General features: G+C 39.3%; 2 protein-coding genes across 4 annotated transcripts in view; both read right to left on the reverse strand.

The window, feature by feature from the left end:
- Positions 1-357: 357 nt before the first annotated feature.
- On the reverse strand, positions 358-4,627 carry prokr1a (prokineticin receptor 1a). Its single transcript, XM_054605220.1, has 2 exons — positions 4,200-4,627; positions 358-1,051 (listed from the first exon to the last, which is right to left on the reverse strand). The coding sequence occupies exons 1-2, from the start codon at positions 4,625-4,627 to the stop codon at positions 358-360; spliced, it is 1,122 nt and encodes a 373-aa protein (XP_054461195.1).
- Positions 4,628-12,829: 8,202 nt separating this feature from the next.
- The window catches only part of snrpb2 (small nuclear ribonucleoprotein polypeptide B2), a 4,411-nt gene continuing 1,272 nt past the window's right edge, over positions 12,830-15,968 (reverse strand). For 2 of the 3 annotated variants that reach the window (XM_054603649.1, XM_054603650.1), the window contains exons 4-7: positions 15,832-15,966; positions 13,780-13,818; positions 13,310-13,398; positions 12,830-13,216 (exon numbers count right to left, since the gene is read on the reverse strand). In XM_054603649.1, the coding sequence (XP_054459624.1) occupies positions 13,057-13,216; positions 13,310-13,398; positions 13,780-13,818; positions 15,832-15,966 (423 nt within the window). In that variant the 3' untranslated portion in view covers positions 12,830-13,056. The remainder of the gene's footprint in view (positions 13,217-13,309; positions 13,399-13,779; positions 13,819-15,831; positions 15,967-15,968) is intronic. The other variant, XM_054603651.1, reaches the window with a different exon arrangement.

The raw sequence follows: 15,968 nt of genomic DNA on the forward strand, positions 1-15,968 counted from the left end.
ATGAGGTTTTGTAGTTTCATTAAGCCTCTTGTCAGAACCCGCCTTTTTTAAGACGCTTTAAAATCCCAAAATCACAAGAGGGATATTTGCTGACGTATTTTATGTTGTAGAACAAAACATTAAAAGCATTTGTAAATCCTAGACCTTTTTTCGAGACGGAGGAACCCGAAGTGTAAAAATGCCGCCTCATTTCAGGGTTTTAGGACTCGTTCCTGCAGCCCTCCTGTTGGAGGCACCGCCGTCTCTGGTCGGGTCATAAGGGTTGTAAATTCCCACTTCATGTTCGCCTCTTTGACCTGCTCCTGGTCGAGCTGCAGCAGATCCAGCATTCCGTTTGAGCTGTCAGATGTTGGACCTCTACTTCAGCCGAGCCGAGTCCTCCGTCACCCGGAGGGAGCAGGTCGGCGCCTCCCCGTCATCCAGCGACTTGGCGGCCACAAACGTCACCAACCTCAGCTGGAACTTTCCCGCCTTCTTCAGGCGCTTGTTGTTGTGCCGGACGCTCATGAAGCAGAGCGTGTTGATGACCCCGTTGCTCATGGCGAGGCACTCGATGATGTAGAACACCACCAGCGAGTTCTTGTCCCTGGATATGAGCGTGGGGTAGAAGTCCCGCAGCAGGGCGAAGCCGTAGTACGGCGCCCAGCACAGGATGTAGGCCACCAGCACCAGAATCAGCACCACCACCGTCCTCCGGCGCCTGTGGAGCCTCTTCCGGATCTGATCCGTCTGGAAACCCGGGACGTCCTTAAACCACAGCTCCCTGGAGATCCGGATGTAGCACACGGCCATGACGGTCACGGGGCCCAAGAACTCCAGGGCGAAGATGAGGAGGAAGTAGGAGCGGTAGTAAACCTGCTGGTCCACGGGCCAGATCTGGGCACAGAAGGTCTTGTGGGTGCGCCCTTCCACGTGCGGGTACGTCATCTCGGAGGCCATGTAGGCGGTGGGGATGGAGACGAGGATGGGGACGATCCAGACCGTCAGGATCACGCAGTACGCCGTCTGGATCTTCATCCGAGGCCTCAGAGGGTAGAGGATGGCCATGTACCTGCAGACAGGAAGAGAGGATGTTTCTTTGTCTCATTTGATTCAATGCAGATGTGTTGAACCCTCGATACAGAGAGGACGACACAATCGGACCCACTGCCAGATGTTTAGCTTCCAACACTTAAGATTTAAAACTGGAACCACTTTGACCTTCCCGGATACCCAGATATTATTCATCTTTCCTCCCTTCAGATGCTGTTTATACATGAGAGGATGTCAGCCATGATGAATGAAACATGGAGTGGGGCTGCTGGTCCTAAAGTGTGAGCGTCAGTCGATGATGGATTAGGGGAAACGCAGAAGCCGCTTTTAATACAGCGGAATGTAAATCACCTCGTCAGATCGTCCTCAAGAGGTCCGGAGATTTGTCTGATGTGGAGCCATCATTAATATTTCCTGTTTCTCTGACGGATGAGGCTCTGTAGTTCGGCCAAACTGAGTCTGCCTGCGACATGCTAATGTTAGCAAGGGGCTAATGGTCGATGTGTTGGCGCACCAACATGTTGATTTGTTGAATTAATTAAAGCTGAGGTTTAAAGGATTTATGCTGCATTCACACATGGGTTATTATTTTGAAAAGGTCGAGCCTTGGAGCGACACAGAGAGCTTAAGTTAGCTTAGATGAGCTGCACATTCTGAAGAACACAGCTAACAATGAGGATTAAAACTCTCCTTGTGTTCTGTGTTTTGCTTCAAACAGCAAGGCAGCAGCTACAGTAGCAGAGAGGAGGAGGAGGAGGAGGAGGAGGAGGAGGAGGAGGAGGTGGTTTGCTTTCCCGTCTCGGTTGTTATCACAAACCAACCAGAACACGGCCCTCGGCTGTTCTCCCACACATACATGTTGATTATGTGATCTGGTCACAGCGGGCGGTCACGTACATGCAAGAGTAATAAGCGAAGGAGGTGATGAGAGGAACACACACGAACACAGAGAGGGAGGGAGGTGGGAGGTGGAGGTGTTGTTGATCTACAACATGAAAGAGGATGGAAGGAAAGGAGGAAGGGGGTGGGAAATGTCAAGAAAGAAAACACGGAGAGACAGAAAGACTGTCAAGAAACACATGTTATCCACTCCGTCTGTGTTACTGCTGTGAACATGCGTCACGATGTAAAAATACTTGAGAGACAAACAGCTTTTGGATCAGCTGAAAAAGGCTGTTTTTCTTTTTAGAGATATTCTCACAGGACAGATATGCTGCAAACATATGATGATCTGATAGAATATGATGCATTGATGTAGATTAAACTAGACAGTATTTAAAGGAGTAAAAAACACCTACACATTAATGCAACAGCAATATTAATACAGAAACATCGTATATAATATGAAATGATGTGTATAATATGCATTTTATATATATATATATATATATATATATATATATATATATATAGTACCAGTCAAAAGTTTGGACACACCTTCTCATTCAATGGTTTTTCTTAATTTAAAAAAAAAAAAATTCTACATTGTATTAATATAAGACATCCAAACTATTATAATCATGTTAAACAAACAAATGCTCAACAAACCAGAATATGTTTTATATTTTACATTCTTCAAAGTAGTTGAATGAGAAGGTGTGTCCAAACTTTTGACTGGTACTGTATATATATATATATATATATATATATATATATATATATATATATATATATATATATATGGACATCTGGGCTGAAGAGAACATACAGAATATGGTGAATAAAGTCCCCAGAAACAGTGAAAAAGCAATATTTCAAGTCCAAAACTGTTGTTCATTTCCTGTCTCCAAGTCCAGAACTTTCCCTCCTTTTCTCCATCACCTGACTGCTCCACCCATCTACACACCTGCACCTCAATCCCTCCTCAGCCTCTCACTGCTCACTACTTCCACTACTTTCAGTCATTTGTCTTTGTTCCTGTTTCCCTGTTCTGGATTTACCCGGATTCTGTCACCTGTCTACCTTGTAACTCTGTAAGTTTGCAGCTTTTTTCCCATGAAATCACTGCACTGATCCTGTCGTCCTGCTTTTATCTTGAGTTCTTGACACGCGGTTATTACTGTAACCATGATGGCGAAGACCACCAAGAGGTAATTTAGATTTTTCTTTGAGGGAAAGTAAATTGGTTCAATTTCAATTTCAATCAACGGCTGTAATGTCATCGCTAGGGGCAACTGCTCACCGTCAATATACATCCACTAAAAGTGCTTTTATTATTTGTTATAAGCATCTGACGACATTATGGAAAGAATCCTACAGTGAAATAATATGTTTTTCTTTATCTTTTTTCAGTCACTTTTGCACAAAAACATTCAGGTTCCAGGTTGAAAAATAGCAAAGTTACCCTTTAACCAAAACCAAATATTTCTTCTGTCTAAACCCAATACATTCCTAACCTATTTTCACATCATAAAACAGATTTATTTATTATATATATATTACATTTATTATTGGAGTCAAACCAGAAAACGTTTCTATGTGTCGTTCTAGATAAACAACATTTTTATATGTTTAATTCGTTGGGCTTGTTAGTTAATCCTCCATCTTTCTTCTCAGATGATTTAACTGGAAAAGCATTTAATAAAAACATGCAAAATTGTACCAATTCTAGACACTTGACCACTAAGTTACAGCCATTTAAACTTAGCATGTTGCTGTTGTGCCGAAAGCCATAAAATTGCTCACGATCAACCGAGAGGTGATATTAGAATGACTCAAGTCTCAATTTGTTTTCAGTTGTACAATAGAGATAAGATAAGATAAGATAAGATAATCCTTTATTAGTCCCGCAGCGGGGAAATTTGCAATAGGAGTCATGAAAAGCTTTAAACAGAATTTGCCAACCAATGAAAGGTAAACAGTAAGGAGTACTAATTCTGGTAAAGATTAAACTGGAGTGGTGAATAAACTGATGCACAAAATAAATAAATGTTATGTTCATACAAATGTTATACAAATGTTTTGCCTCTGCAGCTCAAACTTTGTAAAAACCCAAACCAGATCACTTGTTCCTCATCCCGTGATCTAATCCTCCACTAGATCACATTTAAATCTTTAAAAAAGTAAATATTTAATATATCTTGCAAACTAAACCAAAACCCCCTTAATGGACTTGTTAAAAACCAATGACTGAACTGTGTTTTGATGAAGGTCACAGCTGGACTCACCTGTCCACAGCGATGGCCAGCAGTGCGTTGGTGGACACGTAGAGGGAGACGGTGCGCAGGTAGTTGGTGGAGGCGCAGAGCAGCAGGCCGTGATCCCACGACAGCTGCTTCACCACGTAGTAGTCCAGCAGGAAGGGGCAGCACACGGCCGCCACCAGCACGTCCGACACCGCCAGGTTGGCGATCAGCAGGTTGGTGAGGTTGCGGAGCTGCTTGTAGCGGGCGAGGCTGGCGATGAACAGACAGTTCCCCACGCCGCACACCAACATGATGCCCACCAGGACCAAGGCGATGACGATGGTGGCCACGAAGAAGGCCCGGCCCTGCGTGGTGTCCGGGATGTCGTCCGGAGGAATCTCGTAGTCCGGGCTGACGCTGGACAGGAAGTAGTCCGTCAGGGTCGAGCTGCGGTTGGTCGGGTCGTCCATCTTTTACGGGTCAGGTCAACATGCTCAGGTAGGAAGGTTATGATCACTGTGAAATCATAAAAACAGTCTGACCACAATGTTTATACATAAGCTCTTCATCAGAGAACTTCTTTAAGAGTTGAGTTTCTGCTAAGATAAGATAAGATAAGATAAGATAATCCTTTATTAGTCCCACAGCGGGGACGTTTGCAGGATTACAGCAGCAGAGAGGATAGTGCAAACAAGAGGAATAAGTAAAACAAATACAAGATCAAAACAAGTATTATAAATAAGTAATCACACAGTAAAGAATAATAAATAGTAAAACTTTAAAAATCCACAATAACTAAAATAAAATATTATATAAACAGACAGAATACTGTACATTTTTATTTTTATTCTATTTTTATTTTATTGTATAATATGTTGTATTTATTATCTGTTTCTATGTAGTTGAGCTGCTGCAACACCCGAATTTCCCCCATGGGGATCAATAAAGGAATATAATAATAAAGAATAATGTTATTATTGCACAGTTGATTGCACAAGAAATCATGTGATAAAACTGAAGCCCCAGAACTAAATACTAAATGGACCTTTACATTTGTCAACTAGTGTTTCAAGATCAAGAATGAAGTTCCAATCTTAACTTTTGAGCAACCATGGTGGAGAAATCCTCAATAAGCTATGTATTATCTGCTTCACTGATCTAGAAGAGTAGATTATAAAGGACAGTGTGGGGAGATTAGTTTAGTTAACTGTTGTTTACAAACTTAATATATTTTCCATCTTATTGGGAGCACCATCTCCTAGCTTTGAGCTGTAGCTGTAGCTCGCATTTAGACCAATCAGAGACATTTTGACGTTTGTAATTCAACTTGGACGAAGACGAAATTTACGCCACTGGTCCGATTTTGTCTGGCGGTGTGTGATGTGAATGTGATCCCAAGGTGGTCTCTAATTAAGTTTATCAGCAGACACTTGGTTGTCAAATGACTCAATATATGGACAGAAAGAAAAACAAGAAGTAGGATGAAGATTTACTAAAGAAACATTTGGAAGAACCCGTCAACACCTACGTCTTCTTACTGTCAACAAATCCCATGAAAAGATCAAAACCAACAGTGTGTTAGCCCTTCAATACATCAATCAATACATAAAAACACAAATATATAGTTTCATCTTTAAAAATGATTTCCTAAAACAGCTGGACTGTATTTTTTTTTATCAAACAAACTGGAGGAAATAGTGCATTTGTTTGGGACTATTTTCAGCGGCGGATGAATCCACATTTGGTGCTCTGGTGAGTATTTGTGTTCATGGTGATGAAGGAACAACAGTGAGGCTCACTGATGGGTTTTTAAATGGAGCTCTATGGCTCAGAGGAAGAAGATACATCGGGACACTGTAGTCTATCCCAGCATGCACTGCGTGAAAGTACACTTCCTGGACAGGTCACCAGTGTATCTCCGGCCTCTCACACACACATACAGTACCAACACTAGAGTTAGTGTTTGACATCTGTTTGGCCGTTCAGTGCAACTTTACAGATGTTACATCTGAGTTTTTGATGCATCATTTTCATAGTTTTGCCGTTGCTAGGTTACAGAGTTCATGTTGTCTACTTGTTAGATTTGTCCGCCGGTCGAGGAATGTTACGTCTCGGCTCAGACGTCTGAAAAACTCTTTCAGAGCCCCGACACCAGAGCTCTATACTACTTAATACTCTGTTGTTGTTCATCAGAGCGTTTGTTCTCATCACTGGTCATTGTTTTAAATTAAAGGACAGCTAGTTAACAGAGGTGGAGGAAGTATTTAGATGTTTTACTTCAGTAAAAGTACTACTACCTCAATAAATAAATATATAGCATATAAGTATAAAAATGTCCCCTGTGACTGTTATACTATTATATATTTGGATTATTATTACTCATTCATTATTATATAAGTAGAATTTTACTGTTGTTGTTGTTGTTAGAGCTCATTATGAACTATTGATTACTTTCATTACTGATTCATCTACTAAGTATTTTCTCCATTAATCACAGTTGAAAAAAGTAGGAAATGCTTTTGCTGTTGACTGTTATTTCTTCCCAAAAATTGTACCATGGTGGACACCAAAAGGGGAGGGGCCTCACCTCTCTATAGCTGTGACATCACAACCATACAGAGATCCTGAGGGCTCGTTTAAAGGCACAGTGACTGAATAAGGGCTTTGTGTATCTCTACATGGATTGAGCTTTTTGATACTTTCACAGTATTTATGTTTCACCTCGACCTGTTTTATAACCAAAAGATGAACATATCCATTTATACAATGTGGGACCTTTAAAAGGAAGAGATACACATTTGCGAAGCTGGAAACATTTTGACGTTTTTACAAAAGCAATTTTTTTTGTCAATTGACGAATTGATTAATTGAAGACCTGTATAAACTTGAGAAATATATCTTCATCTCTAAAGTTACTAAAGCTTTCATATAAATATATATAGACATAGAAGTATAAAGTTGCAGAAAAAGAAAGGACTCTAGTCAAGCGTAAGTACCTCATATTTGTACAGTACTTGAGTAAATGTATTTAGTTACTTTGCACCACTGGGAGTCATCGTTTGCAGCAGTCCAAGAGGAGAGTTTGGGGAAATAAATTCACCCTTTTTCATTATGACACGTATATAAGAGCTGCTTGTGGATTAATAACACTCTTTTGATAATCGATTAATCGTCTCAGTCATTTGTCAAACAAAAAATTGCAAAAACATTCTCTGGTTCAAGCTTCTCATATTCGACGATTTGCCGTTCTGTGTCATTTATCTCAGTAAATATAATATTTAAACGTTCTGACATTTGGTCGAACAAAATATAGCACATTGATGACATCATTATAGATTCTGAATGCCATTTTTTCACTATGTTTTACACAATTCATAGCTTAAACTGATCAATTAGTCAAGAACATATCCATAATTCATCAGGCAGATTCATAATGAAAACATCAGTTGCCGCTCTAATATGTTTTTAGATGCATCTGTTTATTAGATAACCTGGTAATTGGAAATACATTTACTTAAATCAGTCAAACAGACGCTTCAGCTAAGTCTTCACTTGTCTCCAATGATGTTTAAATGATGGAAGGCAGCACTCTGTATCATAACTGGTAATTACAAATTATGAACATTTAGCTGTTATTGCTCGATTCATAATTACAGTATTTACCTGTATAATTGAGACTGTCAACTTGCCGAATATAATGATAATGATAATGATAATAATAACGATGATAATGAAATATGTTTTTTTTTTTTACTCATGGACGTTTGTGTTCTCTCTGTGTGTATAAAAGTAGTTAATGAAAAAGAAACATTACAAACTTTACATCAATATACAGTTATATAAAAATATTAGAATTAGAGTCAAATGAGACCTTGATTGTTGGCAATATCAATAACAAGTCAAGTGAGACACTTCTGGATTAATGAGAAATTAAAATAAAAAAAAGCATAATAAACACATGAGAGAGGTGACTGATCTGCAGCAGAGCAACCAGCTGCAAACATCATTTCAATAATGTTGTACATTCAATATTTGTGACTGTGTGAAGAACAAATAACAAAGTTTTCAATGTGTGAAATGTAAAATCTGACATTCAGGTTTTTAAAACACTAAAGAATCTCCATCTGACATTAAACAGGATCCCTTTACATAAATGAAACCAGGTGTTTAATGACTGCAGTCTGAACACAGAGGTGACATTTAAATAAAGGAGGTAATATTTGATGACACAGACCTGAAGCTGCTTTCTCCACGAGCTCTGATCCACTGAATGACAGCCAGACCGCGAGGCGCGTTCACGACGTCTTGCGACCCAACACGCACGGACAGGCGCGCGTGCACGCACTTGATTCCTTGAGAAAATGAATTAAACTCAACAATTTAAGTGTCGGTTCATTAATTAATTAATTAGTTGATTATTCTGCAGCTACTTTGATGGTTTAAGTCATTTTTCATATATTTCATAGTTCCAACTTCACAAATGAGGAGATTTACTGCCTTTTCTTTTCCTAATTATACCCTAATAATTGTAAAATATTATTAATTATGTTGAGTTTTGGACCGTATCGTAGATAGATGTTCTTTGTTGTATTTAATTTTGCTCAGGTCACAATAACAGACAATACAACAAATAAAATATATACATGAGTACAAAACATGATTCTTAGGACAGGATTAAAAGAAAATCAATGCATTCTAGGTGTGTGTGTGTGTGTGTGTGTGTGTGTGTGTGTGTGTGTGTGTGTGTGTGTGTGTGTGTGTGTGTGTGTGTCAGCATGGGGAATATATCACAACATGTCCAGTTCTTCCAGGCAGAGAGGGAACAGGCTTCCAGGAATTATGTTTCTCAAGAAGCCTGTTATGAAGCTGCCCTGTTTGCAACGTCCAGTTCTGAAGAGTGAAGCCAATGCTGAAGTGTGTTAAAGCTGCATTCTCTCTACTGTCCATCAGGGGGCGACTCCTCTGGTTGTATAGAAGTCTATGAGAAAATGACTCTACTTCTCTCTTGATTTATTCCCTCAGTAAACATTGTAAACATGAGTTTATGGTCTCAATCTCTAGTTTCAAGTCTTCTTCAACACAGCATGATGTTCATTTAGTAAATGATGCTCCATTTAGAGTCAAATAGACCATGAAGCAGGGTATGCTTTTGGCTTTAAATGGATAGAAACTGACAAAATAGTTATTTATTGGTTTAATGATGAACAGAGCACGTCAAGCCGATAAAATAACGTCTGCTGCTTATCTTGGAAGAATCACTTTGACGTATATTTGATTAAAAAAACGGTTCTGAAAAGAAAAGCCACTTAAACTTGCATTCTCTCTAATGGCCATCAGGGGGCGACTCCTCTGGTTGCAAAAAGATTGTCTGCAGCTGTCCAAGAGGAGAGTTTGAGGAAATAAATTCACCCTTTTACATTATGACATGTTTATTAGAGCTGCTTGTGGATTAAGAACACTCTTTTGATAATCGATTAATCGTTTCAGTCATTTGTCAAGCAAAGAATTGCCAAAACATTCTCTGCTTCAAGCTTCTCATATGTGACGATTTGCTGTTCTGTCATTTATCTCAGTAAATATAATATTTAAACGTTCTGACATTTGGTCGAACAAAATATAGCACATTGAGGACATCATTATAGACTCTGAATGCCATTTTGTCAATATGTTTTACACAATTCATAGATGAAAGAAAAGCTCCTGAAAAGAAAAGCCACTTAAACTTGCATTCTCTCTAATGGCCATCAGGGGGCGACTCCTCTGGTTGCAAAAAGATTGTCTGATTTTATAGTAGTCTTACTTGATTGATTGTCAACATGAGAAATACTCAAGTAAAGTAGCTCAAATCTGTAATTGAGTAAATGTACTGCTTTCATTAACACCCTCACAATTTCTTACATTATTCTATGTGTTGCCATGCTGACCTGAATTGTACATTTGAGGTCAGACAGGAACGTAGAACAGTTAGGTAAATATCAGAGCAGGAGGCTCTGCAAGGTTGTTTCAACATCACTTTACTTAATGACCTGCGCTAACGGATTTATTAGAGGACAAAAGAGGCTCAGTTTGTTGACACTTCTCCTGTTTTGCGGTCTCCTAATGCATTTCCATTTAGTGTCACATCATGTAAGTCATCATCCATCAGTAGGCAGGAAAAAATATAATATTTAAATTGAGATGAATACTGAAAAGAAACTGTCAAAAAAATATTTAAAATTCTGTTGATTTATATTAATTTAATGTTTTGTTTTTTTCTGCGGCAACAAAATGATTGTATTTTATGCTAACCTGAATTATAAATGGAGATCAGACAGGTATGTAGGACGAGTGAATAACAGCAGTCAGCTGCTCCTCTGCTTGTTAAACAGCTTGAAATTACATTTATTTTTACTATTAACACTTCAAATGATGAAGGCACTTGCAAAAGACAATGCAGTACATACTAAAAACCATAATTTGGCTTTTCATTATTACGTATTTAAGATTTCATTTAACTTTATTTCTTTTTTCAAAATGAACCAAAACACTGGCGATGAAGAAGATCTAGAGTAAATAATAACGAGTCACTGTGCGAGCTGATAACCTGAATATGTGAATCCTCCCCTTGAAAAGATAAGTTTTCAATCTCCAGGTCTTATCGTCCCATCAGGTCACTCAGCCATGACCAGCAGCTCTCCCATCACTGTGAGGACACCCACCAGTAAATAACCTCCTCTTCTTCTCCCGCATCCCATAAACGTCTGCTGTTGCAATTTCACAAAGTCCTGATGTGCCGACTGATCAATAAATCCCCTCGGGTCGTATATATAGAAGAGGGAAAAAAAAAACGTGTTGCCGTCTCTCGACACGGTGAAATGTGGTTCTCACCCTGCCGGCTACATGAATGATGGGAAACTGTTGAAATTACACATTACATTACATTACATTACATTACAGTCATTTAGCAGACGCTTTTATCCAAAGCGACTTACACAGATCAATGACAGCTGGAGGAGGAAATGTGACTATTAAGAAGTGAGTATTCTCTTGTTTATGAATGATTATAGTCACTCATAACATGTAGGAGGGAGGAGTTCGGCGAGGCCATGGAGAAGGACTTTCGAATGGCCTCAAGGAAGTTCTGGCAAACCGTGAGATGACTCAGAAAGGGGAAGCAGGGCTTTTCTCAGGCTGTGCTCAGCAGGGGGGGGAGAACTGCAGACCCGGACTGGGGATATTGTCGAGCGGTGGAAAGAACACTTTGATGAACTCCTGAACCCGACCAACACGTCCTCTGTGGAAGAGGCAGAGTCTGAAGACTCAGGGGAAGTCTCGTCCATATGCCTGGCGGAGGTCGTTGAGGTAGTTAAAAAGCTCTTCAGCGGCAAAGCGCCAGGAGTGGATGAGATTCGACCGGAGATGCTAAAGGCTCTGGACATTGTTGGGCTGTCTTGGTTGACACGTCTCTTCACTGTCGCGTGGAAGTCGGGTACAGTGCCTGTGGAGTGGCAGACCGGGGTGGTGGTTCCCATTTTCAAAAAGGGGGACCGGAGAGTGTGCTCCAATTATAGGGATATCACACTGCTCAGCCTCCCCGGGAAGGGTTACTCCAGGGTGCTGGAAAGGAGGCTCCGTCCGATTGTCGAACCTCAGATTCAGGAGGAGCAATGCGGATTCCGTCCTGGACGTGGAACAGCGGACTAACTCTTTACCCTTGCAAGTCTGTTGGAGGGTGCATGGGAGTTTGCTCATTCAGTCTACATGTGTTTTGTGGACTTGGAGAAGGCCTTCGACCGATGGATGGATAACATGTAGAAAGAAGTGCAGCATCTCAGCTCTAAAAGTTTTTTTTTAAGATTTAGAGAGTTTAAGTGTTTAAGATGTTCCTTAAAGGAAAAAAAAACACTTATAAAGGTTATATATTGGATTACTATAAAAGATTACGATAAAAGAGTGTATTAAAGCTGAATTTATGACACAGAATAATAATAAATCAATGTTTTAATTAACACTAGAAGATAAGCATCCCACTAAAAAAAAACAACTTCAAATTAAAACACTCATGCTCCATAATATTTATTTAAAATCACGGATTTACATGCCTCAAATTTCCCTTAACTAGCTACATTAGAGGACAGCCATGTTAAATATAGTCTGGTAATATTCCAGATTTATCTAATAAACGGTGATGTGTTGTGTGTGTGTATCAAAGCATGATGCATCTTCTTCCTCTGTTCCATAGAGCTCCATTTAATCGTATCAATGACCCGCACACACCGTCCTGCTGCCACAGATACTCACTGGAACACCAAATGTGGATTCATCTGCCACTGAAAATAGTCCCTGACAAATGCTCCATTTCCTCCTGTTTGATAAAAACTACAGTGACCAGCTGTTTAAGGCAATTACTGGACCTTTTAAAAAAAAGAAATAAACTATAAATATAGGTCTTCAAATATTAACGTCTTTAGTAGGAACCAATGGGCTTGGAGCAGAGAGCAACAAACAGGAAGTCAGAAAGTATTGCAATGGGATTTGTTGACAATAATTCAAGTATAGTTTACTTCCAGCCCTTAAAGACTTCAGAACACTAAAGATAAAGTATTATAATTTATTATTATACCAGAAGTTTGGTATTAAACTCACATCTGTTCCTGAAAATCCAGGATTAAAACTCACATCTGTGGCAACAATAATGTAAAAGACTTTTATTTTACAAAACAAAATATAGGCCAGGGATTATTCGCTCCAACTCATGAATGACGTCAGAGAATTTTACCAAAACCAAAAGTAACAACAACAAAAAAAAAAGAAGAAGAAGCTCGGTATCATTTACAAAAATCAAAAAGATCCGGGAACACAACGGAAATCCAGGGAGCGTCCTCCGACTCAGAGTCTCTTTGTGTCTCCGGCGTTGGGACTACTTCTTGGCGTACGTGATCTTCATGGCGCAGGTCGCCGTGATTCTGAAGCCCTGCAGCGCGTCTTTGGCCACGCCCGCCTGCGTCTCGCTCTCAAACTCCACGAAGGAGATGTCGTGTTTCCCCGGGACGAGCCGCACCTCTTTGAAACCAGGAAACCTGCAGAGAATTAAAAACAAAAACAGTTAAAACTCTGTCAACACATGTTTTCTGTTAAGAATGTGAAGATAAACGTGCTGACTGTGGACTCACTGGTTGAACAGCATGGAGAGCATCATCTCATTGGTCTCTTCAGGAAGGTTATTGAGGAACAGGATGTAGTTTGGTGGATTGTCCGGAACCTGAGGAGACAGCAGAGATCAATACACCACAAACGCTATCATCATCATTTATTTATTTATTTATATATATATATATATATATATATATATAAATAAAAGAAGAGCACGTATATATTCACCTTACTGTCCTTTACTGTACAAAAGCTTTGTCTAATCAATGCTTATACGCAGATGATCGTTTTTACAAGGCTTTAAGTATTAAAGTTTAGATGAATAAAAGGCAGCAAAATAATGTGAAAAGATTTTAAGTTGCAACAAAATGCATTTTCTTATAGTATCAATAAGTAAAAAATGTTCAGCTAGATTTTAAAAAGGCACAGTGTTAATGATTTGGTGGCATCTAGTGGTGAGGTTTCATATTGCAGCCAACTGAAGTCTTACCTGGACTGCATTGGAGTGAACAGGTGCTGCTGATCCCTGCTAAAAAAGAAAACACAAATAACAGTGAGCAAGAACAGAAGTGACGTTATTTATTAACGTGAATAACTGTTGACAGCCTCCGTTATTATCATCAGAAAGTTATTATAGAGACGCGTCGGTCCAAAGCTCTGACTCCTCCAACAAACCATTTCCTGTTTGAAACCTCTGTTAGAGCTACAGAGTGTGTGTGTGTGTGTGTGTGTGTGTGTGTGTGTGTGTGTGTGTGTGTGTGTGTGTGTGTGTGTGTCAGATTGACTGTTCTCTCATGTTAACCAGGCCGACTGATGAGCCGCCTCTCTCCTCTGCTTCTACTTACTGACATATTTAAAAATCACACGCCCATAAAATTCACAAATCATGAGAAATAAGGAGTTTTGGGGAATATTTTTCCAGCCGTTTCTTTTCCTCCGCCGTTTTGTTTTTTATTACAGTCATCAGTCTTCCTGTTAAATGACAGTAATGTGTGAAGTTCAGTGATCCAAAATTCATCAACTCTGAGCGGAGGAGGAAGCAGAAGTGGCGTCTTGTGGGTGGAGGGCTGATTAAGTTTTTTAATGTGACTTTAAGTAGCTGTGAGACAGTGTTTGGTGTATTACTAGTATTACAGTTAAAGGTTTTTCTATAATATTGAAGTTTTTATTTCCTGTGAATACATTGCATTGCTTACTTCCTAAAAAGAAAGCGCGGTAAATACATCTTTTTGAATCATAAAATCATGTTTATAATTTTCAGATGTAACTTATTTCATATTTGCAGTGGTTGAATAAGTACTCTGATCTTTCACTTAATCAAATGTAGTAATATAACAGTGTACAAATACACTATTACAAGTAACAATCAACATTTTCCAAGCAAAAGCATTAAGGCCTTTACAAATAAACATCAAGAAATTACCAGATATTCACAGGAGTGTATTTTTGCATTAAAACAATTCGTGCCAGCAGCTAAGTGAAATTGAGAAAAGTTGCAACACATTCTAGTAAAAGGTTTGAATAGATTTGCACAGGCAGAGGACCAGATACCCATGTCCTGTCTGTCTGAGGTAAACTGTTGTAAAGCCTAAACTACTGTTAGATATTTTATTGAGTTTCCTTTTAGCAAAATGTTGAGTTCCGTTTGAACAGTTGCACAGTGTTTGTGTCTAGGGCTTTTATTGTGAAAAGGAAGGAACAGAAGGTGTGGATCTGGTCTGTGCTGCCTTTTAAAGGTTGAAAGAGAAATTTAAAGTTTGCCATCTTTGTTTGGACCACAGAGCCTCTGTGTTGTTGTACAATACAGTGTACGCGCAACGTGATTGGTTGATGCCTTTATTTGCAAAATATTACAGTTCGAAAATATATATTTACTTACAAGTTAATTGCATGGAAAAAGGCGTGTAAAGGTTTTTTTTGCAAGATTATAACTTGATTTTTGAGGCACATACAGATATTTATGAGTTTTAAGCATCTGAAAATGATGGATTAGCTAATGTTTAATTTAGTCATGAAAGAATTGTGAACCTGACATGCGAGATATTTTCCAGAGTGAAAATAACCTTGTTAGTGCTCTCTGGTGGTCAAACTACAGTTTGTAATGAAGATAATTTTTCTAAAAAGGACCTCAAACATTCTGTCCTAGGCAGACATGTTCACTCATACAGATTCATATCTAAAGAAGTTTATGAAAGAAACCGATGCAACTGATAACTTTTCCCATTTTTCCCCCCATTGTTCCCATTACCCGAGTACCGATCTGATACCGAATATCTCTTAGTATTCAACCGTGATACGAGGACAAAACTGAGTGTTTCACTGTATTGAAACCGTAAAAGTTTAATAGAGGAGTGACATGAAGAGAGACTAATGGCCGACTCAAGGGAGGAAAATGGATTCAAAGATCTTGCTTTGAAAAATTAACAGTATTAATCTGTACATGAGAACTTTAAGTATCCAATCATAACTTACAAAGCCACTGTTGTGTTCATGTCTACTTAAAGACATCAAACCACACGTTGTACACACAAACGCCACTCACCCCTGCTGGTTTCTTTAGTAGGCTGGCTGGCGGCTCCTGCGGTTTCTTCTTCTTGTCCTTCTTCTTGTCCTTGTCGCCGTACGTGCCTTTCACCTTGGCGATGACCTCGGAGTCCGTCTTTGCGTACTGTATCCTCT

The sequence above is a fragment of the Anoplopoma fimbria genome, chromosome 9 (assembly GCF_027596085.1).
Source record: "Anoplopoma fimbria isolate UVic2021 breed Golden Eagle Sablefish chromosome 9, Afim_UVic_2022, whole genome shotgun sequence".
Lineage (NCBI taxonomy): Eukaryota > Metazoa > Chordata > Actinopteri > Perciformes > Anoplopomatidae > Anoplopoma > Anoplopoma fimbria.